This window comes from Phaseolus vulgaris, chromosome 7 (genome assembly GCF_051622355.1).
Source record: "Phaseolus vulgaris cultivar YP4 chromosome 7, ASM5162235v1, whole genome shotgun sequence".
Classification (NCBI taxonomy): Eukaryota; Viridiplantae; Streptophyta; class Magnoliopsida; order Fabales; family Fabaceae; genus Phaseolus; species Phaseolus vulgaris.
In genome coordinates this window covers 55,572,748-55,597,360 of record NC_143504.1, presented here as the reverse complement: position 1 = coordinate 55,597,360, position 24,613 = coordinate 55,572,748, and the positions used below count along the sequence as shown (strand labels likewise).

The 24,613-nt window shown below is 33.6% G+C and overlaps 1 protein-coding gene across 6 annotated transcripts; it reads left to right on the top strand.

The window, feature by feature from the left end:
* On the top strand, positions 1-21,941 carry CTF18 (P-loop containing nucleoside triphosphate hydrolases superfamily protein). 6 transcript variants are annotated; one of them, XR_011084213.2, is made up of 24 exons: positions 1-615; positions 1,311-1,372; positions 1,547-1,684; positions 1,811-2,086; positions 3,095-3,181; positions 3,912-4,013; positions 4,101-4,166; positions 6,404-6,511; positions 6,602-6,663; positions 6,811-6,855; positions 11,287-11,360; positions 11,924-11,991; positions 14,075-14,143; positions 14,244-14,338; positions 14,424-14,505; positions 14,597-14,675; positions 14,755-14,842; positions 14,945-15,098; positions 15,661-15,849; positions 15,941-16,000; positions 19,242-19,546; positions 20,573-20,678; positions 21,419-21,628; positions 21,718-21,941. XR_011084213.2 is itself a non-coding variant. In XM_068637730.2 (23 exons), the coding sequence occupies exons 1-23, from the start codon at positions 99-101 to the stop codon at positions 21,470-21,472; spliced, it is 2,886 nt and encodes a 961-aa protein (XP_068493831.1). In that variant the 5' UTR covers positions 1-98; the 3' UTR covers positions 21,473-21,708. The 6 variants fall into 6 exon arrangements, 3 of the variants coding, with proteins under 3 accessions (XP_068493831.1, XP_090161242.1, XP_068493832.1); XR_016523342.1 differs by having other exon boundaries at positions 14,945-15,103; XR_016523341.1 differs by lacking the exon at positions 21,718-21,941 and having other exon boundaries at positions 14,945-15,103; positions 21,419-21,708.
* The last annotated feature ends 2,672 nt before the right edge of the window (positions 21,942-24,613 follow it).

Sequence of the window (24,613 nt, the reverse complement as noted above, 5' to 3'; positions counted from 1 at the left end):
ACAATTAGTCACATTCCCGCCAAAACCATATTCAGTTAACCTATTCACAAACCCTTTCACCTCATTCTCTCACTCGCTTCTTGCAACAGACACTAACAATGGAGCTTGATGATATGGACATGGATATTCCGCTCCCTGAAGAACTCGAGTTTCTTGAATCAAATTTTCACGCCGCCGAGCAAAATCAAGAAGAAGAGGAAGAACATCATTATTACTTCCCAGACCTCGATCCTCCCGCCGAATCCTACTCTCCACAACCGCCGCCAGATCTCGCAGCTCCTTCGCTCGATATCGAATCCAACGCTCACAAGCGGTCGCGTCCGAGTTCACCTTCCGAAGAGGAGAAGAGAGCGAAGGTTAGGGTTGCCGAAGAGGAGGATTCCTCCACTGCGGCCGCCGACGAGGACTGGCTTCGCTACTCTCCTCCGCGGCAGGAGCCGGCGGCGCAGGAAACAGTGTTCGCGAAGGAGAAGACGTTGTCGAGGTTCATCTCGGAGATTGACGGCGAGTGCATGCCGATCACCGCGCCCAACGGCGACAGGGTTTATGCGAAGCTGACCCGGTCTGAAGGAGAAGAGCGCGTGAAGAAGCTCGATTGCAATGGATATTCTGCTGGTACTTTCTTTTCGAACTGTTACTCCATCTACATTTTTTTTATCAGTCTTTTATTTTGTGTATTTTAGCTGTGAAGTTTAAGATTAGTTTGAAGGTTTTCTTTTTTCTTTCAATGTTTGTGGTACTAACATGGTTTTTAATATTTTTAAGATTACATAAGCAATTTATTTTCATAAAGAGCGCTTAGGGGAGTGGCTAATAGTTGAAGGATGAAGTTGGTGGTTGGGACGAAACTGTTTAAAAAAAGTTAATGTTTTTTCTATAATAAAAAAAACCTGATCTGAATATGCACTTAGATTATTTGTGTTTATCACAATTTCAGATCCTTGGGGCATGTTTGGAGGAAAGGTTTTGGAACAAAAGAGAAGGAAGGATAACTTTTGAACTAACAGAGTTATTTAATGTTTGTAAAGTAAGTAGATGCATATAAACTGGGGAGATTCTGTTCCTCTAGATAAGATATGACTTGCTTATAAGCAACTATTAAATGAATACAAAATATTCGAATTTGATTTTCAATAGAAATAATTATACTCCCTTTTTTCCAGTACAAAGTCTGTCACCCAAAGATTACTTAAGGATTCCAACTTTGTTAAGAATACTATTATTTTGATGTGAGGTTTTCTCTTAAATTTTGATAACGAGATTTGTTGAATACTACTGAGCTTATTTCCTTGAATTGTATTTGGTTGCAGAGCTTAGTTCAGAACCAATAAATGTTATACTTGAGAGGCTGGAGCAAGAGGCTTTTGCTAAGGTTTGGACTCAAGGTTAACGATGTGCTTTTTGAGCTTGAGTGTGAAACTCGAATGAAAATTTCATTGTTTTTGCATTGTGGTTGTGTTACTTACTTTGAGAGTATATGAAATTGGTAATCAAATGTAGCTTTTGATGTTTTTGATTGCTTATTCTTGTACTTGTGATGTTGAAGGCCTTGGAAGCTAGTTCTGAAGGTCAAAGTGTTTTAGATGTTCCTGAAGCACAAATGGTTAGTGAACAGCTTTGGGTAGATAAGTATGCTCCGAAATCCTTTACTGAGCTTCTAAGTGATGAACAAACAAATCGTGAGGTATCTACAGTACCATTTAGCTATGAAAATAATTTGTTAGAACTGCTGTAGTTAAAGACTTCATTCTTTGGCTTTCTAGGCATGGTTTCATTTCCATTGACTAATTTGATTGGTTGACCAGGACAGGTACTCTTGTGGTTGAAGCAATGGGATCCTGTTGTATTTGGATCTGAAATTCGAAGCACATCAGATGATGTTTTGTCTGCTTTGAAACGACATTCTTCTATTGTCCACAATCAGAAACCTTTGAACTCAAAGTTTCCTAGGAAGAATGGAGGACCCAAATGGAATAATGGTGGGAGGTATATAAATTCTGTAAGTATGGATGAGAGTGGCAGTTCAAAGAGTATTCAAGATGCATGGAATACGAAGTCAAGGAATATTAGTCCACCAGAACAGAAGGTATTTATAAGAATCGCATGATTGCATTTTCCTTGAGAATTATAAAAGTATAGGTTTGTTACATCTAGTAACCATCACCATTATAGTAGACAAAAGCTATAGACGGGATAGATAGTGACAACCCAATATAATACAAATAAGAAGAAAGAGATGTATATTGAAGCATGATATGCTTTCTAATACTTAATTATTTACAATTTTTTTTGTAATTAATAAGCAATAATTGCTATAAAGTAATAAGAGGAATGCATCTGGTCTCTCGTAAGGATTGGGGATAACACATGTTAATTAATTATGTTGGAAGTAATTATGTGAAAAGAGTGAAATGATGAGTTTCAATAATCGTAAGAGTAATTTTAGAAAACTATATATAATGTAAAACAATTTAGTGTTACTAACAAAAGTAAGTTTTCTAACAGTGTGTGAATTATTTAAAGGAGTCATGTATAGGTAGTAGGAAAAAGGTAGCATTAATGGATTGATTCTTGATAATACTATGTTTTCAGTCCTGTAAAAAAGAGATGAATATCTAATTCATCAAGACCAATAAAAATTGGTTAAATTTAATTACCAATGTTATAAATTTGAGTTTTATTTCAAAAGTATTTAGAGAATTATGGTTTGGGTGGTGATTATATTTATCAACACTATTGTTGTTCTAGAATAATTTTTCTACCAATGAGTGTGCCTTATGTTGTTAATATCCCAATAAATACATGTATACTTCATGGGAAATGGGAGGATATCTCATTAATAGACTTTACAATTACTTAAGGATATATGGAATTTATCCATTAATACATTTTAAATGGTTCTATGTATCTTATAATAAGGACCAAAAAGGACGAAGGTGGTATTCCTGCAATCTTGCAATTGCACTATGCTAATTGGGTTGTTTATACACAACATAAGATGGAACCTTTTTCGTATATTAATGTTTTATTACCAATCATATTAGACATTGAGTTTTGAATCCCATTGGTAATTAGATTTTTATAATGATTACAGGTCCTTCTGCTATGTGGACCACCAGGTCTTGGAAAAACAACACTAGCACATGTAGCTGCTAGGCATTGTGGATATCATGTGGTAGAGGTATTTTTTGTATTATTTTACGTATGGAATGACGAGCCTTCCAGTTGTAAACTCTTTTACTTTTGTTAGAGTAGTTTATATGATTTTCAAGTAAGTTTATTAAAGAATTGTTGTTGTGCTATAACTATTTGTATTCTAGGTTCTAGGGGTGAAGTCTCCTAGATTTTTAAATTGGGTTGGGGTTTAGGGTTTAGGATTTTGGGTTGGTGACTCATCTATGGTGATGAATAATACTATTAATAATTTGCATTGACTAAGACTCACATTTGTTGTCTTTGTCACATTTTTAAATTTAGTCTTGTCTTTAGTCTAGTATTACTTGGTCTTGTCTTAAGTTACTTGTTGAAGGCCATTATGCTATGTACCTTTTTTCTCTTTTTGCTTTTTAATTATAACTCCCTTAAAGCTTTTGTAAAATTTACTTTGAAGGAGAATGTTATAATAACTAGATAATATTCTCACGTTGTTATCGTATGTTAGAATATTTAAAGTATCATAATGATCTATCAGGACTAGCTTCAATCATTGTATTTCAGGATCTTCCTTATTTAATTGGGTCTAGATGTCTTGTATTATCTTAAATAGGGGTTAGTGGCAATATTTGTATTCCTTATCAAATCAGATCAATACAAAGTCCTAATTATTCATTAGCTTGCTATCACTTTCCTCCTGCTCTACAAAAATTCCTATAATTTCAACCTATACCAAAGAAGAGTTTTAATTTTTGTAGATTAATGCTAGTGATGATCGTTCTACATCAACAATTGAAGCCAAGATTCTTGATGTGGTTCAAATGAACTCTGTCTTGTCTAATTCAATGCCAAAGTGTCTGGTATCTTTTCTTGCTTTTGAATATTTTCATTTGTATCTTACCATTGGTGCATAAAGGTGAAAATGCTTATCTGTTTTCATTTCTTAGGTGGTGGATGAAATTGATGGAGCTCTTGGTGATGGTAAGGGTGCTGTGGAGGTTCTTCTAAAGATGGTTAGTGTTAAGATGCAATTGTTGATCTGTTGCCTAAAGTGTATTGCCTAAGCAAACCTACTTAATTGTAGTCATATTGAAGATTCCTTTAATATTGTCCAAGGTCTCAATGTCGCCTAAAGTGTATTGTCTAAGCAAACCTACTTAATTGTAGTCATATTGAAGATTCCTTTAATATTGTCCAAGGTCTCAATTTCATCACAGTGATCAAACAAGTTTTGTACCTTGATTTTTGTGTGGTTCCAATATAACTCATTTACTAGTTGTGTTCACTATTCAAGGATTCATCAATGAGTACAATAGGGAACATAAATTTTCTCACTAGACATGTTGTGACAGGCGTGATGACATTTTTATGTAACTAAATGCCATATTTTTGTTTGTTGGTTTTTTAAAGTAGATATACACTTTTGAGAGGGTAGAGTTGGAATTTTGGGATCTAAACATTATGACTATTTGAAATATTGTTAGTATGCACTTTATTTTTAATTATTTTTTAACAAATTTCCCTAGGTTGAGAGGACGCTCTTTGTCTATTGTTTCACTTGTAATTGACTAACAAGCTTTAATTAAAATACAAATAATTGCCTCTAATATGTAGCTTTTTTAACCAAGATAAAATTATGCTGGTTGGAGATCCAACATAAGCTAAATGGTTTGTATATAAATAAATAAAATTTAAAAATCAGAAAGTGAATAATGTCTTCTGGCATAGCTGACCAACCTCTTATAACTTTAGCAACATAAGAGGACTTACTCAAATGGTGTTTAAACTTGAATTTGTTTATCTTTTTTGAATTTAAAACACAAGCAGGAACCTCAAAGATGCTTACCACTATACATGAATTTTTAATCCATTGGATTACACATGTTTTTTGCATCTAAAGGTACAACAAAAACACAAGAACAAGAACAAAAACAACACAAGGAAGAAGATAGAACGTGAACTCTAAAAAGTTTGTCAATGAACATGAGTATAAACATAGGATTATTCAAGTGCAAAAGGTGGATTCTTAGAGAAGAACATGAGCATACGCATAGAACAAGAGTAGAATAAAACAAGAAGGATGAAGAACAAGTATTATTTGGCAAAGAGGAAGAACTAAGGAAAGGAATGGAAGAGGGATGGAGGATGTCACACCACATAGAAAAGCTTCAAGATAGGTGTTCATGGAGTTGTGACACTACAACACTCTTAATTCAAGACTATTTAATATCCTTATCCATGCACTCATTAGTCATCAAGCAATATGCACTCCACTTTAGGGTATTGTGTTCTTGTTGGAGGTAATTTAATATCGTGCAAAAGTAAATAAAATATTGTAGTGAGAATACAAGGCATGACACTAGTCACTTGTGAGATTATATTGCTAAAGCAACTCCTTAAAGAGCAAAATTTGTTGGACTTATCGTGCCATTATCGGACCACCCATAAATATATAGTCTCACGCACGAGTTGGTAGTCTCGATGTGAGGAGAGTGTGTTGGAGATCCCACCTCGACTAGAGATTAGAGCATTTCATAGTATATAAGTGGGTGCAAATCTCACCTTATAAGCCGGTTTTATGAGGTTGAGTTAGGCTTAAAGTCCACCTCTTAATACATTTTATATGTGACAACCTTACATCATTACACATTGCCTCTAATATTATCTTTAATGGGAAACCAAACATATTGAGGTAAATTGTCATTGCATAAGAAAACAGCTGGATTTTGGAGACCTCACCACTAGATTTGTCAACTCTAGTGAACCATTGACAAACATTCACCAAGTCTGTAAGAGAACTAAGGACCAATCATATTTGCAACAAGCTGATTCATATGACTTGTATGCTCCAGTTTGAGGGAGAGTATTATAATAATATAAATAAGGTACAAATCTTTTTATAATTTTTTAGAATATGAAATATCTAGATTATATGTATTATAAATGTATTTATTCATGTATCATTTTTATTATTAAAGGATTCCTTATCTCCTCTTTTATTGTATTAATTCCATTTTCTCAATATTAATTAAGCACTCATGCTGTCTAAAAAAACTCATGTTTTCAGTTCAGTGTCTTTCTATTTCCTATGGTTTTAACATTGGTATATCTTCAATTAATAGGGTAAGGGATGTTGGGATTAAGGTGGAGGCTCCTTTTTCTAGGAAAAGTATAAACAACAGATACGTAGAAGTTTAATGAAAGTTTGTTTTAGGAAATTCTAAATCTCTATTCAAACTAAATCATGCAGATTTCTGCCGAAAGGAAGCCTGATGTGGGGAAACAAACTTTTGGCAAAGGACAAATGCAGAGGAAGTCAGCAAAAAAGGGTTCAAAAACTGCTTCACTTTCAAGACCTGTGCGTTTTGGATGTTCTGATGTTCATATTGTTAGTATTGTTGAGTAGACAAATCATTTGCAGTGATGATGATATTGATTGTCAATGTAGGTGATATGCATTTGTAATGATCTATATGCACCTGCCTTAAGACCATTACGTCACGTAGCCAAGTAAGCTTCTGATTGAGATAACCAATCTCCTGACTTTTATTCTTGTCCAAGCTAGTATTCTTGTCTTTCCTATTTGCATTTTTTAAATGTATATCCAAATGTGTATACAATCTGATTTGTTGATAACAAACTTTTGTTCCATGACAGGGTTCATATATTTGTTCAACCAACAGTTAGTCGTGCAGTGAGCAGGTGATGATTAGCTCGAAATTGTCTATACCTCATACGTATCTAGATTGGGTTCTATTTTATGTATAATATCTGAGCCTACTTAATCTATTTTCTAATAGTTGAAACACTTGATACTCTTTGGTTCCTATTATTTTTGGGGCAAGTCTACAATACTTTGTTTTAAAATATTGTTTTAGGATATCGCTTAAGGACTAAGGAATTCCTAAGTTTTAGAAAAAAAAGTAGAATAGGACTAAATTACTCCTTTTTCGTTAGGGTTTAGAGAGATATTACTAGGTTAGAGAGAGGAATAGTTATTAACTTATTAAGCAACTAGGTTAGAGAGAGGACAAGGTTAGAAAAAGGTAATAAATGTTTTGCTAATGCCACTTAGTACACAATGGAGGATATACAATAGATTCAGTTGGTAGGATAGTGGTGGAGATATTACTCTAACTTGAACTGCATTTGAATTTAATAAATAAATGTTTAGTTACATTTTTAATTAATTCTATCCTTTGCTTTAACTGCTTACCAATTGAAATCTATTTATATATGCATTATGATCTTCAATATAATGTTGATATTTTAAGACAATGATGATGGAGTAAATGGAATCAACTCTAGAAATTGGTCTTAGGGTCACATCTGTAGCTGTTGCAAAAACTAAACCACCAGTCTTAGGTTACAATTACTGTAGCCTCCAAAGGGGCCACCACTAAATTTGGCTACAGGTGACAAAATAAAGGTGATTTTTATTGCAAATATTTGGTATATTAAGGATGGTGAAAGCCTCCGAACAAAATTACAACAAATCCTACCACAATTGAGAACCCCATTACATCTTTTAAAATATGAGCAACCTTAACACAAGGTCGTAGAATAACATGCATTCCCTGAGCTTGAAGATGATGAGCCAATCAAACTAACCAATCACAACCTCGTTTGATTCTTTGTAGGTATGCAAAATATTCACTTCCTAATCTTTCACAATCTAAACACGAATTAACTCCACTATAGGACATCTAGGATGACTAGAACAAACACCTTTATAGACAATTTCAAGAAACAAGAATCTAATATGACTCAAAATATACTTTAATCATCACCCAAAAAAATACAGTTGTCATGACAAACCGTGAGAGTACAACAAACAAGAGTATTCTAGAATAAGGGAAAAGTAATATTATCTTATTACATGATATTATTATTATCTAATATTTGGGTTGAGGCTCTATTGGCAATTGTCTTTTTGTGTACAACAAATAAGAGAATATTCTAGAATAAGGGAAAAGTAATATTTTCTTATTACATGATATTATTAACTAATATTTGGGTTGAGGCTCTTTTAGCAATTGTCTTTTTGATAAATTTGCTTCCTTCTTAGGTTTTAAGGTTGGTTGATTCTCCTTTCTTTTGCCTTTTTCAAGTTCATCTTGATTATATTGATCTACACTCCTTTAGGTGTGTTTGTTGTGTCCACCCTTCACCTCTTAAACGTCATAAGCAGGGGGTCTAATCTATTATGTGTGCATTCTTAGGCTATTTTTGTACCGCTCAAAAGGGTTTTTGTGTTATGATGCTACTTGTTGTCATTTTAGTATCTCTAGGAATGTGGTTTTTTTACCACTGGATCTTTTCCTATATTTTAACCATTCTAATGATTTTGTTACCCTCTATTTTTTTTGATGTTTCTCATTCTATGAAATGTTCCAAACAGTGTTATCACATATCGGCCATGGCGTCGCCATGGCGGATTTCGGTAGCGGAATTCCAGACCACTGCCACAACAAGGCGGTGGCGAATCGGATTTCGCATGGCGCCCATGGCGGCCGCTATTGTCATGGCGGAGCGGTAACGGATATCGGAGATATCCAAAATATCTGTAGGCAGCGGAGCTTGAAGGAGTTGATGTAGAAGAAGGGCTGCTGCGGCGGCTGATGAAGAAGAAGGGCTGTGACGGCTGATGAAGAAGAAGGGTGTAAAAACTCGGAGTTGATGAAGAAGGCGGCTGATGAAGAAGAAGGGTGCAGAAGCCCTAACCCTAATTTCTAAGACAAAAAGATTTGGGCCAAAGGCCCATTTCAGATTTAAAATAATAAAAACTTTAAAATTTAAATTAAAAGTACTAAAAGTTTAAAACTGGCGTGTGGTGTGGCTGCAACCCTAATTTAAACACCTTATTAGTATGACTTTTGGGCCACTATTTCAACCTTAAAATTTTAAAAACTGATGTGTGGCTTTTGGGCCCAATTAAAACACATATTACCCTAAACCTAAACCACAACCACTACACATTCTTATTTATTTATATATATATATATTATATTTCTTTTTACCGCCATGCTTCCGCCATAACCCGATATGGGTTCCGTTATAACTCTATAAAGGAAATTTGGGGTCTCTGATATGATCCGTTATCCGATATTGATAACACTGGTTCCAAACCATGTCATGTTTATGTTAAATGCTAGCCTACTATGCCTCTGAAGTTTCGTCCAAAGTACTTGTCACACACCTTGACCAAGGATTTGAAATTCAATTTCTACACTAGAAGTATCTTGTTTTTTTGCTTCTTTAGGTTACCAAACTTTCTCCAAAAAACATATTAACCTAACGGGAGATTTCTATCAGTAACAAAACTTGCATAGTTTGTATCAATATATATCTTGAGGGTTAAAGTGTTTTCTTTCATGAACAACAACTCCTTTCGCGGACTTGACCTCATGTATTGAAGAATTTTGTCAATTGTTTGCATGTATCTTTCTCTTGGAACATGCATAAAATGACTTACCACACGAAGTGCATAAGTAATGTCTGGTCTCATGTGCGATAAATAAATAAGTTTTTGTACCAATATTTGATATTGAATCTTTTCTATAGAAGACCTCTCTTTCCTTCCAATTTTGTGATTCTGTTCAATAGGAACTCTTAAAGTTCTACATCCTGGCTTAGATGTTTCTTTGAGGAGATCAAGTACATATTTTCTCTGGGAGATGAAAATCATTTTTTTTTTTGGATAAGCAACCTCTACTCCAGGAAATATTAGTTTTGCTCTTTCACTTCAAATTGGGCTGCCAGTTTTTCCTTTAAAGCCAATTTCTCTATTTCATCATCTCCTGCAGTAATCATAACATTCACATGGACCAGAAGTACATGGAGTTTTCCTGTAAATGAGTGCTTTATAAATAAAGTATAATCTTATTGGCTTTGCTTGTATCCTACGGAAACCATTGTTTTTTTTTGTAATATCCCAAACCATGCTCTTGGAGATTGATGTAGACTATATAAAGCCTTATTCTTGCCCAGTGAGTTTCAAATCCTAGAAGGAATCTCCATTACACATCTTCTTCTAAAGCTCTATGAAAAAAGAGATTCTTTGCCTACATCTAGTGTAAGTCCCATCTAAAATGAGTTAGTGCAAGAACAACTTGAACTGTATTCATCTTTTCTAACAGGAAGAAATGTCTCCTTCATAGTTAATTTCATAAGTTTGAGTATATCCCTTTTGCATCCAATTAGCTTTATATCCGTCTATTGTCTCATCTACCTTATATTCAATGTAAATATCCATTTGCACCCTACATCCCTTTTGTCTCTTGGTTTGTCAACAATCTCCCATTTTAAGTTTCTTTCTAACACATTTATCTCTCTTGTGGCTTCTTGGACTGAGGTAGGAATTTCTGTGACAACAATAAAGTTTCGATCTTTATTAGAAAGATTGTCAGTGTAGACATATTGAGAAAAAGGATATTTAACACTATCCTTTTACTTTTCTCAATGTAATGAGTAAATGCTTTTGAGGCAAGAATTCAAACACCTTAAGACAAAGGGTCAATAGTATTACCCTTACCTTATTGGATAGGGTATATGACCTAGAAGACGTAGGCATTGATTCAATCATTGTTCTCAAATGATGAAGTTCCTCTTTACAAGCCTTCATATTAGACACTGAAAAAACAACCAAAACAAATACATAATGAGAGAATCCTTTTGGCAAAAGGACCAAAATATCCATATCTACTCAAATCGAAGCCAATGAGATGTTACCACTCCTTGGATTGGGCACAAGAGGTTCCGTCAACCCTGTTTGTGGCAGCGGTGAGTGGGCAATATGAGTCGACAATGGTGGTGGCATATGAAGCATATTGAGGAGAATTTCCATTCTATTCAAGAAGCATTGCACACATGTTTCTTTCCTCATGTTACTTCTCAAATTCAACTAGCAAACATCATTACCAAGGCTCTACTTTGACCTCAACATCACTTGTTAGCAAATTGATGTTTCTTAATCTGGTGCATCAATTTGAGAGTGGATGTCAATACGAGATTCTGTTATTATTTTGTTTCCTGTTATATGTTGTATATATTAGGAGTAAATATCTGCCTATTCAATGTAGAATGTTAGCTTTCCTAATTTGGATTTAATAAGTATCTGCCTATTCATTGTAGGCTGACATACATATGCAACAAGGAGGGAATGAAAGCCAGTGCAATTGCACTCACTGCTCTGGCAGAATATACAGGTAATTTTTCGTATTTTGTATTTTGTAAGTTGTGCAACTTAGTATTATTTTGGTGCTGCCCAGACATTTTTGCATGCTTTAGTGTTTGGCTTTATGTCGAGGGGGAAAAGTGGAAACAAGTGTCTAGAGAGTTTTTCCACTCCTTATACTATTGAATATAGCAGAGAGAATTGACAAGCTTCTGTTTTATAGAAAATAAAACAAAAGGTATCTTGGCTTATGTGGCAGCATACAAGAATTCCTTTTTCAGATTTGCCTTGCCTTGACCTAATAATGGTCACCATTTTAACCACCTTCGCAGCCTCTCCCTTGTCAACAACGACAACTGCCATTTCCTGTTCTACCACTTCCTCATGTTCATAATCTTGTGTTTATCTTTATGTAGTATGGATTGTGTTTGTCACATCTCGAATGGTTGATTCATGCTAAATCTAATACTTGATTTTGTGGTGTGTCTTTTGACCCCTTGTGTAATTAATGATTTGTTTGCTCAATGTTACATTCTTCAAATCATCTTTCCAACCATTTAATCTCTTGCTCTATTGTTTTCCCTTTCATTACAGAATGTGATATTAGATCATGCTTGAACACTCTCCAATTTCTCTCGAAGAAGAAAGAAGCACTCAATGTGGTAAGATTTAGTTCGACCCAAAAGTTCTCATGAAATTTTAAGGCTAGTGAATTCATATAAGTGTTAAATTTGGTTTATGGATATTGTTTAAGAGTGTTTTGAAAGTGGGTGGGTGCAACGACAGGGGCAGTGTGTCTTTTTGAAATGAGAGTAGAGAATCCACAATACTGTAGTTGTGGTTTGAGTGCAAAAATGAATTCAAATAGAGAGAGAATTAACTGTGTTACATGTGAGATGTTGTCTCTAACACACAAAACAAGTGAGAGAAGTATAACAAATAAATGTGTTCTCATTTTCTGCTTCAAAAATGGGTTAGGGAGAACAAGATTTCAAAGATATAGACACCCGAGTACATTGTGGCTGCAATTAAGACAACTCCCAAAGAGGGCTCAGTTAAGGTGAGCTAGGGGTGATCACAATTAAGGTAGCTGTCAAGTAGGAAAGAAAGAACTGCTCAAGTTGTATGGGGTTTATTGATATGTTGCCTGTGTTGTACAAAGCATATGATTCCATAAGCTTTAAGCCAAGTCTTTTACTAAATGTCACCAGTGCTTTCACTCCCTCCCTCCATTTGTTGTAGTTGATTTGCAGAATATTATAATGTCAGATTGCAATGGCCGGTTTGTAGGATTTGAGTAGTTCTAGTTGAAAGAAAAAGATTAAATGTATTTACAAATGTGATTACAGTCTAAATTTATAGACTATTTACAACCTAATTAAAGAAAGAAATAATAGGTAATTAAAGCTATACAAATCAAATCAAATCACCAAAAAATATCAAATCTGTCCTAAAAAATAGAAAACGGAATCTGCACTAACCATAGAATAATTATTTCCTAATTACGCCACAGTTCTTTAATCCATCAAAAGGGACTTGTAGAAGCCCCACTGACTACTGAATTTCGGATGAAGGATAAAGAAAGAAAGAAAATTTCCCAGATTCCTAATCATGCCTCTTAAATAAATAAACTAATATATTATTGTTTGGTCTAACATTCTTATGGATGCGCATCCTACCTAAGATTGTATTGCTGAACCCAGACTGATTCATAGGTGTGGTGTGAAGCTTCCTTTACGCCACTCAAGAAAGCAGCATGCACAGTTGTTGGATATTGCCTACTTGTGGCCTTACCAGCAAAAAATAGTCAAATTCCCTGTATTTTCTGCTTGTATATCATAATTATCACTGGATGAGTGCGCACTAACAATGACCATCCCTTTCTTATGGTTCAGGTCCATGTTTGTGTGCAGTCATGGGACAATGACTAAGATATACATGCAAAAAAATGTGAGGAATTGACTGTTCTCTAGTTAGGCCTCAAGTAGGCAATATCTATCAACTATGATGGTGCTTTCTTTAGTCACTTCAAGAAAGCTTCAAACGTTTACTGATCAGTCCAGGTTCAGCAAAACAATCCTAGGAAGTTTGTGATTAAGGAAGTCAAGAAAAAAATATCAAGATACAATTAGAAATTTTGTATATATTAATATTATGTTTTTATAACACCTTGCTTCTTGCACATGAAGCTTATCTTGAAAAGTTTAGAAAGGCAACAACATAATGTTACAGAATCTTCCTTATCAGCCTGTGCATCACCCTCTTCAAGCACATCTTGCCTACCCATTTTACTTCAAGGCCATGAAATCTCTATTAACAGCCCTTTGGTATTGGTGGAGGTTTCAATTGAAGTCACTTTACTGGGCATTCCATAGGCTGCGATGGCAGAATGCTTGTCTAATGTCAAGCATGGCATAAATTTGGCCATGTTTTTGTCCATTTGCTTTCATTTTTCAAATGTGACCTCATTCCACAAGCACTCAAGAATCAACTACCTTACACAATACAGGGATTAACGGTTAAGGGTTTGCAAGTTTGTTTCCCGTCATATAGCTTCTGGCATCATTTTGTATTATAAAGAAGGGAAACCTGTCTCTTTTTGGCCCTGTGATTAATATCAAGAGCATTTTGTGGCTTTATATGGTCGTTCACTTCAAAACTTGGAGTACATTTTATTTGAGTGGAGAAATGTATTTTTTTTCATTAGATTGGCATTAATTTTCACTTGTTTTACTTGGTGCACAGTTTGATATTGGTTCTCAAGTAGTTGGCCAGAAGGACACGTCAAAGAATGTTATAGACATCTGGAAAGAGGTAATAGTCACTCCCATTAAATTTGTCTATGTATCCAGTAGGTATCTAATAGTACTACTTTAAATGATCTTGTTTTCATTGATTGGTATTCTTTATGTAGATTTTCCATAAGCAAAGAACAAAAAAGATGGAAAGAAAATCTCATAAAGGGAGTTCCTTTGAGTTTGACTCATTGTACACCCTTGTGTCAAAGCGGTAGGCCATATTTTACTGTCTTACTTGTTTCTTGGTCTTTTGTTCAAATATATCTTCATGGTAAAATAAGAATAATAATATGCAGAGGTGATAGTGACTTGATTCTGGATGGAATTCATGAAAATGTTTTGCGACTCAATTATCATGACCCAGTGATGCAGAAAACTGTAAGCAGTAATCAAACCCAACTGATTTTCTGGGATTCATTCACCGACTCTTTTGAATCATTTATAATTTTGTTTTGATATCTGTTTGAAGGTCAAGTGCTTCAACAATCTTGGAGTTTATGATCTATTGCATCAATACATAATGCATACACATCATATGTCCCTTTATGGTAAAAAGATAATTTACCTACGTTAATTTTGTTTACAAGTTAAATCTCACTCTTATTTCTCTATCTTCCCTTTCATCAGTATATTTGCCCCTTGTTGCAATTAATGTACATCATATAGTATCTCAAGTTCAGAAACCAAACATTGAGTGGCCAAAGTCACATCAGAGGTAATATCTTGTTATTTTTGTATTATGTTTAGAATAAATTTTATGGTGTACTTTTCGTACAAAATAAATTTCCTAATGTGTTTTTCTTATACAAATCTTTAGATATCGTACAATGATGATGGAAAAAATGGACATTTTAAATACCTGGCGCCAGAAAATCCCACCGCATATTGGAAGGCACTTGTCAGCAAGTTCCTTTGTAGAAGATTTAATTTCTCCATTGTTACATATTCTGTCCCCGCCAACTATAAGACCGGTGATGTACTAATTCTATTTGTTCTGAATATAGTTTTGTTATCTAATCAATTTTGTCTCCTTGTCTTCATCATCTATAGTTGCACAAGTAGATTTAATTGCAGATTCCTTATTATTTGATGTTCAAGTGTGTTTGTAGAGAGAGACAATTCTTTGTTGATAAATTATTTGTTGAGATCTTGACGAGAAAGAAATTGTCATGATAAAGAGTGCCGCTTGGCCTTTGTTACTTATTAAATTATTTATTATTGAATTCAGTTCAAACAAAACCCTAGTCCAGTTTGATTTAATCCATAGGACCTATAAATCCCCAATCTCTAAGTTCACAGCCTTGCAACAGTACTGCACGTCTGTTTTTGAAGTTTTGTTTATCAAGATCCTGCATTGTTATGTTTTCTTTCTTTATTCTGTTTTTCATCTATAGCTATTCTCATGCATTTTGTTTACCTTGTTAACGGACATGGTATCTCTTAGCTAAGTAGACTCATATTTAGCTCATGTTCAGCACCGGTTACACTGTATTTTTTATTCTCTTTTTTTATGTGGTTTTCTTTTTTCTTTAGGTGGCATTACAATTACTATCTGATAAGGAGAAAAATGATCTTGCTCAATTAGTTAGCAAAATGGTATCATATGCTATAACATACAAGACTGTGAAATCAGATATGCTGCCTCAAACCTTGAAGTGTGAAGTAGCAGATGGTTTGACACTGTCTCTTGTTCCTCCTATCAGTGACTTTATAAACTTCAAGGTTTGGACTTTGGATCATTGGTCTTCTGTCTTTGAAGAATATCAATCTCAGCCAGATTTTAATATCTTTTCTGTTGTCTACATTTGTGCAGGATTATACTTCAAATCATTATGTGCTTTCTGTTGCTATGAAGCAGGTTTTGACACATGAGGTTAGATTTCATCAACTTTGACGTTTTAGTTTAGTTACATATTTTTCTCATCCTTCTCTATTTAAGGAGAATATTCAAACTTTCTCCTGTCTCCTCTTGTATAACTTCTTATTTATATATATAAAACATGTTTGTTGAACAATTATAGTACGTTTTTTCTAAATCAAAGGAAAGAGAGAAGGTTATGGCATTACAATACAAGTTGAATAACTAGGTTAGCTCTACAACTTGTATCAATCATATGTATCATATTTAGAAATATCATTGAAGGGAAAAGAAATACAAAAGTAGGGGGCCCAAACCAAACTCATTAAGAGAAACAGAAGTGCGGAAGACCACACCTATAATTATACTTATTTATAGAATTAATGCTTTGTGACTGAAAGGTTAATAATTAGTTTTGTCTATACCTTCAAGTGTGAAAAAATGAAAATGAGATTTGAATGTCAAGTATAGGGTGCGTTTGTTTGTGCATATTTTTTTGAAAAAATATTTTTAATAAAATAAGCAAATTTATGTTTTTTTATGTGTTTGTCTAACTTGTTTATTTTAAAAATAAATAGTTTTATGCTTTTTTTAAAAAAGAAAATTCTATCATCTTGTAAAATACGTGATTGTTTTAAAAATTGCTTATTTCATAAATACTTATTTTAAGTTTAAACAAACTGACTCATAATCTGGCTATTAGAAATATAAATGTAAACATTCAGTTATTCAACTAAATGTTAGTTATCTGGTTTTTCTGTTTTCTATCATGATTAGTGTGTGTGCAAGTGTTGTAACCTCTCTTGACCCTATATATGCTCAGCATGTGTCTTCTTTCTTTTTCAATGAAATAATAACCCGATCTCTTTCTGTCCATCTTTTCTTCGTTTCTTCTCATATCAAAATTCTGATATGGTATTGTGTGCCAGAAATTGTTTTGCAATGGTTAATTCAAGCTCCCTCCCTTCCGCTTCCCAATATTTTCCCAATGCTATAGCTGAAAAACTTGATGATTCCAATTATCATGTTGAACTTGTCATAAAGTCACACAGACTTGATTGGTTTGTTGTAAACCCAGTGATTCCTCCACACTTTCTTTCCAAAGAATAGGAAGTGCAAGATTAAATCTTGCTTTCTTGACTTTAATCAACACTTCCAAAATCGATAGTCTCACATTCTTGGAGATGTTCACTCGTATCAGGTGTGGGAACAAATTCATAATCACTTCTTTGCCCAAACCAAGGCACGAGTTAGATTGCTTCGCATCGATCTACATGCCACCTCTCTTGACAACCAGATATGCATGAGTTCTTGTAAAATAAATCCATAATAATGGATTTTTGTTCATCTTGTTGTGTAGGGAAATCTCACAGACTTCTCCCCTTCTACAACTGTATATAACTCACCTTTTGAATTGAATTTTAGTGATCTTTGGGGTTCTTCACATGTTCCATCCACCAATGGTTATTTGTACTATGTGTCTTTTGTTGATGCCTTTTCAAGATTCACTTGGCTTTATCCTTGGAAACTCAAATCTGATGCCCTTACTGTTTTTTCATAATTTTAAGTCTATGGTTGAACTTTAATTTAATACTGGAATGAAAAGTATACAAGTCCTTTACATCATTTCTTGACACTAATGACATTACAGTATGACTTATTTGTACTCACACTCACCACTAAAATGGTGTTGTTTAAAGAAAACACAGGCCCATAACTGACTTAGGGTTAACCTTACTGCATCATGCTTGTATTCCTCTAAAATTTTGAGGCTGTCTTTCAAAATGTTGTCTACTTAATAAATAGATTGCCCACTGCATCATTCCAATTTAATGTCCTTACGCTATCTTGTATAAATAGTCACCTGACTACATTTTTTTAAAGGTGCTTAGTTGTGCTTGTTTTCCGTTTGTTAGACCCTTGAATAGTCACAAGTTAGATTTCTAATCACAAGAATGTATTTTCTTGGGCCATGCTACCTCATAAAGGCTATCTGTTTGTCAAAATCGGGTCATAGTTACACATCAAAAGATGTTCTCTTTAATGAAATCAAATTTCTTTATTTTGTTATTTTTCCTTAATTTGTTGCTCCTGCTCCTACTAGTTCTCAGTATTTCAGTCTTACTCCTAATCTCTCTCTCCCCTCCAATCGAACCATTATTCTTTCAATCATAATCTACCAATTCAGAAAACATGTCTCACTTAAATCATACCCACTGAATTTGAGTCTCTACCTTGGCCTCTTAATACTCATCCTATTGAAACACGATCAAAATCTGGTCATCATAATCTTAGAATTCATCCTTCATTTTTTCTAACCAATAGTGAACCTTGTAGTTTTAGACAGGCTATGAAAAATCCAAATTGGGTTTCAACTATGAAACAGGAATCTGATGCTCTAATTCATAACAACACTTTGGATGCAAAAGATCTCTAATATATCTACTTTAAGTCATCACAATAGTCTTGTCAGAAAGATAGTTGATTTCTAAACCCAGAAAAAGTAGTCAAGTTTATCCAGCTGCTTGAGAGAAAAATCAGAGTGCAATTTATGAGTAAGCTGCTGAATAAGATACAAATGTGAATATGCAAAAAATTTGAGAGTCGTGCTGATAGGTAAATAGAGAAGGATCACATTTGCTGGAACAAAAACCAAGTTGCAACAGTTGTTTTGAGTTTGTCAAACCACGGTTTAGGAGCTTGTTTTAGGCCATAAATGGCTTTACTGAATCTGTAGACCAGAGATTTATCTGAGGCCTCAAATCCAGGAGGTTGGACCATATGGAGATTGATGTCTTTTGTGTTCGTGATCAAGTGTTATCCAAGCAACTTGAAGTTTATCATATTCCTAGCTTGGATCAGTGGACATATATTCTTACCAAGCCTCTTTCTTGTACTCGTTTTGAACTTCTTTGGTGCAAACTCAATGTGCAGGGTTTTGTCTGTAAAAATCCTTCACCTTTAGTTTGAATGGGGTATTAGAGATATAAATGTAAACATTTTTTTTCTGTTTTCTTCCATGATTAGTGTAACTGTTGTAACCTCTCTTGGGCCTATATATGCTCAGCTTGTGTCTTCTTTCTTATTGAGTGAAATAATAATCAGTTCTCTTTCTGTTAATCTTTTCTCTGTTTCTTCTCGTATAAAACTTCTGGTACTGACTTTGCAAAACTCATTCAAACTTTGGTAATTATGTTAGGGATGTGCATATCCATTTTTCACTTGTATTTATGTTCCACTATTTTCCACGTCACAGGTTGAAAAGCATAAGATTTTACAAGTTGGTAATGACAAAACTGGAGCTTTAGCAAATGAAGGGCATGAAGTCATTGAGACTAGAACTCACAACATCCCATTAGCCAATGCCAATTATGCAACTGCAGTTGATATGAAAACTAATGAAAATCAGGTTAATGTAGCAAGGAAATTAAATGCAAATCCCACAATAGTTTCATCAAACTTGAATACCGATAAAAGTTCAAGTGCAACAGATAGTGGGAAACCACTAAACATGGGAAATATGAAAAAACCATCCAGAAGTTCTTCCAGTTTCTTTGACAGGTGATTCTTCCTTAGTTATTTGTATGTGTTGAGTCAATTATTACTTTTAAAAGCGAGTAATGATATACGAATAATCATGTTTGCTAAATTAATCCATGTATCGTAAATTCAAAATAACAGCTTCTAATTTAAGAAATTTAATTAAGGGCCTGAAATTGGAAACTTATTTTGTCTTTTTAAAAGGAAACCTAGCTGAAGTCACAGGCTTTCCTCAATGTAGTATTCTATATAAATTTGTATGGCCAGGTTGAGACATTTCCTGGGCCGGCATGGTATTGATTTCTGTACCTAAAAAGTATTTCTAGCATATCTTAATTCAAATTTGATGTGCATAATGAATCATGTCTTAGACCTCCTATTAAGAATTTGTTTGTACACTAGGAGAACAGAAAAGGCTAACTGGGTGAAGCTTCGTTGGAGAAGTTACTTGGTTAAAGTTGCTACCTACCACTGTTATCAAATAGAAAAATTTAGAAGGGAAAAACACTTTGGAGTTATAATGGTTGAGTTGGAGAAATCACGCACTCCAAAGTCCGTGTTCCTAGTAGGTTTCAGTGTAATAAATCTCTTTCGTCTAATCCGCCATAACAGTTACCCAACATTCTCGAAACAGTTATACATTTTCTTACTTATATCTTGTCAAGTTTAGTACGAGAGCACATTATTTTATTTTCCAGTTGTTCATAGTGTATCACTGTTTTTATCTGGTAAAAATATTGATTTTGTTGGCAGCTACATCAAGCCCTGGATCAAAGTTATTTTAAGTATTGGTTTTTTCTTAGTTTTTTATTTTTTACTTTGATAAAATCTGGGAATGACACAGTGCTTCATGGAAAAAACGAAAATCTCCTCTTCAACTGTACTTACTAAATCAAAAAGATTTTATGTCCATGGATTTATCTAATGGTCCCGCTTGGATGTTTTTATTGTAGTGTTGGATTAATGGATGCAATTGTGCCTTACTAAATGATTATCTTTATATAGTCACTATTTACTACTGCTGATCTTTCTTTGCTTGGAGGGCAGGTTTAAAAAGGCAAATACTAAGGGCGTACAAAGTAATGACACATCTCAACCGGAAGAAGCTACCTTGCAGAAAGATCAATACCCTTTACTTTTTAAATTTAACGAGGTACACTGCATTTCTTTAGTATTGAATGAAAATGGAAGTTTCTTTATTTTATCTGGCACTTGACAGAAAAATAAAATGTAATTGCATTAATTAATAAAGATACATTGTTGTGGATTCAAAGCCATCCATTCATTCGAGGGCATTGGATATGTTAAGAGAAAGATATTTGCAAAATCATTATTTGTAGTTTCAAATATATGTGTATATATGTGATAGCAAAATCATTATAAGAGAAAGATATATTAGCATTTAAATGTATATGTGATAGCAAATCTATTATTAGAAACTGCATGATGGCGGTTGCCTAAAACATAACTGCTCGTGGTCACGAGGAGTTTATATTGAGAAGAAGGTTGTGTAATTGGAAAGAGTCAAGTTCAACAATTTTTTCGAATCTTGGCTGATTTTAAGCAGTTTAACAATTAGGGTGTGGTTTGAAGGTTTGGCCTGGATCAGAGTGGGGTCTGATTGGTTTGAAACAGTCTGATCCAACAAATTTTAAAAGTCTGATTTAGAGCACAATATTAAACTTGTATGTAACTGCTGCGAATTTTACTACTGCTACTTTTGGTGCAATCAGAAGTTTGCCTGAAAGTAGGACGAATCTATTAATTGGTTACCTGTGGTGAAACAGTAATTTTCATTTATATTCATGCTTTTTTACCAAAAAAATAATGTCCTTTTTTTTTTTACTTATAAGAGAACAGAATGCTCATTGTGACATATTCATTTCATTGCAGGGCTTTACCAATGCTGTCAAAAGGCCGGTCCGTATTCGTGAATTTCTATCTTAATGTGTGTAGCAAATAATATGTTCATCTCCATGAGCTCCCCTTGTTCCCTTTAGATTAACTTTGTTGTATGTTTCAGAATCAAAGTTCTTACCATTTTAGTTATGCTCTTTTTTGTTTATCATTTTCACTTACAAAAAGAAGGGAATGGAGTGGCAGGTATGTCAACCAAACTAATTGTCTATGATTACAGTTTACTCATCTAAAAGTTAATTTATTCAGCAAAGGCAAATTGTCTATGTTTACAGTTTACCATGACATTGCCAGATAGCACAGACCTGATCCAACCAGCCCCTAGCTCCACACAGCTAAATTTCTTTGCATTTTTTTTTATAGATAATGCAGGTTTGTTGAATCTTGTAGAAGATGTTAATTGAAATTCAAATTTTAGAGCAAACTACCATTTTAGTCCCTCAAAATGTATCCCATTAAATTTTAAAACTAATGAAATATAAGATAAGTTCTTCAAACTATCAATTATTTTATCATAACCTCTAAAATTCACCACTTGCTATTTTGGTTCCTAAATACAAATTAACATTAAATACTTAAACCATACAATGTTTTATAAATTTTGGACTAATATAATTGACAGATTATATACTTCTAAAAACTCATTTATGAATTCTTTAATTTTAGATCGTAATGTGATGGCTGTACTTTTCAGGATTAAATTAAGTGTTTATTATTGTACAGTAGTCCTTTCATATAAAAAACAATGTTGTGCTTTGATAAAAACTAAACTTCCTGATTTTACCAAAAAAATCAATTTCAGAATAATTAATTCACAAGTAAAAATATTATTTTTGGATTGATTTAGAATATTAAACAATACTGATAAAATATTGTACAATTAAAAACACAAAATTAAATTATTATTTTTTTATAAAAATTTTAATGTTAGGTATTACTATAAAACTTGACATTTTAGACGAAGACTTAACGATCATAATATGTTATCATGAAAAAAAATTTATTAAAAGAATACAAAATTAACTTTTAAATTAATGTAATTTAGAAACTTTTGATATCACCCAATATGAAGTTATGGAGAAACAAATAGTTTCTTGCATGTTTTCCATTGCAAAACATATTGACCTATACTCTACTTTTGCAACTTGGTTTGTTCCACCATGACTTAGTGCCTTCTCTGCCACTGGTCTATTGCTCTTCTTGTAGTTGTCCTTTTCTAAGGTATTTTTCTCACCAACATCTTCACAGTTTTTTAATCTTAATACTTTGCAAATAAATTGTTGAACAAACTACCATATCATTTGTGTATAAGGCTAAAACATCTGAATCATGCTAACTGTTGTTGTATGGGGTGTCTACTAAAAAAGATGAAGGAATTGAGTAACCACACATCTTTAACTGATCTCACATGACAGTTATTTTACAATGGTACACACAATATCTTATACTAGAACACCAACCTTTATGCATCAAGTAATTGTTGGAGCACTAAACAAAATAAACTCCAAGTAGTTATAATCAAGATCCTTCTAAAAAAAGAAAAGAAAACAACCTGCAATTGCATGTCAACTTTAATATTTGAAAAGAAAACTTCTATTCTACATGTTCCTTCACATAAGATTTACGCTATTATGATGATTGAATACAAAACTAAAAGTGTATTTTGAGAACTTCTCTATTAAAAAAACATCCAATATATGTAATAGTAAAGATCTCAAAAATAACTTTTACATGTATTCAATACCCAAGATAGTCTTGGTATTAATCTTAGTCATCAGATCTTGAAGCCTTCAAACTAAGCATCAATCTTTGTTATTTTTACAAACTTACCACCATTCTTTTTTTTCAACTTTTAACTTCAAAATTAACTATAAATCAGGTTGTAGGTGTAATAAACTTTTTTTTAAGTCAGCCTAACCATTTTACTTTAAAAAAGTTTTTAAAAAGTTAGACTTAACTTTTTTAATAAATAGGTCAAACTCCTAGACTTATTTCCACCATCTATTTTGAATGTGAAAACCACCAATGGAGGTTAAAAAATGGTTCTATTACTAACAATGGGTTTTAATCTTAACTCGTTGGCTCAAACATTGAGCCAAGGGAGCTAAAACCCCTCCCTTAAAATATTAGGAGGATTTTGAAGTTGAAAGAGAGTGAAAATAGTTTATGATTTTTGGAGGCACTAAAAGAGTTATTCTTGAAGTTTTATTCCCCTTTAGTAATACTTGTAAGAGTATAATCATATAATCACATAAAGCATCTCCAATAGGTAAAAAGCACAGGCAGTTGAAAGCAAGAAGAAATCAAATCTTCCTAAACCTCTCTATGAAATAGCAATATATAATAATTTGGTGTACCTACCAAAGATAACACCCTTAAGCTCTTTAACTTTGTTAACAAATCATTTGGCATGTTGTTGAACAAGTCAATGGAGGTACCTATTTGCCTTATTTGTAGAAAAGTGGATAAGCAATTTGTTTTGATAACATCTTTCAAGTTTACTTATGAGGAACTATCTGCAATAATGTGTCACAAATGACTAGTTCTTTATGTGATTTCAATAGAATTGCTACATTCCATTCTGATAGAAAATGTTTTTGACACAAATTGATCCAAATCATTTACAAGGGGATGCATTAAAAACCATGACCTGCCACGCCTTGATTGCTGGAAGAATGATCTAGATACTAGTTCACAAAAGTACTCATTTCCAACTTCTTCAATTCTTCTATGTCTTTTGGATTGTTGGAGAAAACCCTCTGACATCCACAACAAAACCAGCTTCTCCTTTTCAAATTCATTTTTTGGTAAAATTGCACAATAAGCAAAACATCTCTTCAAATGTGATGGGAGATAATGGTAGCTTAATCTCAAAACCTGCAGAATTTTACTCTCAGAATCTTGCAATTCCCATATCTCACTGTCCAATACTTTGCACCATTCTTGTCTATCACTTTTAGACCTCAAAAGTCTTGCAAGTGTCTTCACAGCCAAAGGCAACCCCTTTGCACTTCCTCACTATTTCTCTCCCAACTTTGTCTGAACTTTGATGCAATTGTAAACTTGAATCACCTTAATCAAAGGCATGTTTTCAACATAAATTCCAGGAATCTTCATTGAATCATTGGACAACTTACTGAGATTACAGAGTAAAACAGTTTGCATGATGGA

Excerpts from the sequence above, each read along its gene's own strand:
- CTF18 (XM_068637730.2), top strand. The coding sequence starts at position 99 with ATGGAGCTTGATGATATGGACATGGATATTCCGCTCCCTGAAGAACTC. Across the intron at positions 4,014-4,100 it reads ATTCAATGCCAAAGTGTCTG|GTGGTGGATGAAATTGATGG; the intron begins GTATCTTTTCTT and ends TTCATTTCTTAG. Across the intron at positions 6,664-6,810 it reads CCATTACGTCACGTAGCCAA|GGTTCATATATTTGTTCAAC; the intron begins GTAAGCTTCTGA and ends GTTCCATGACAG.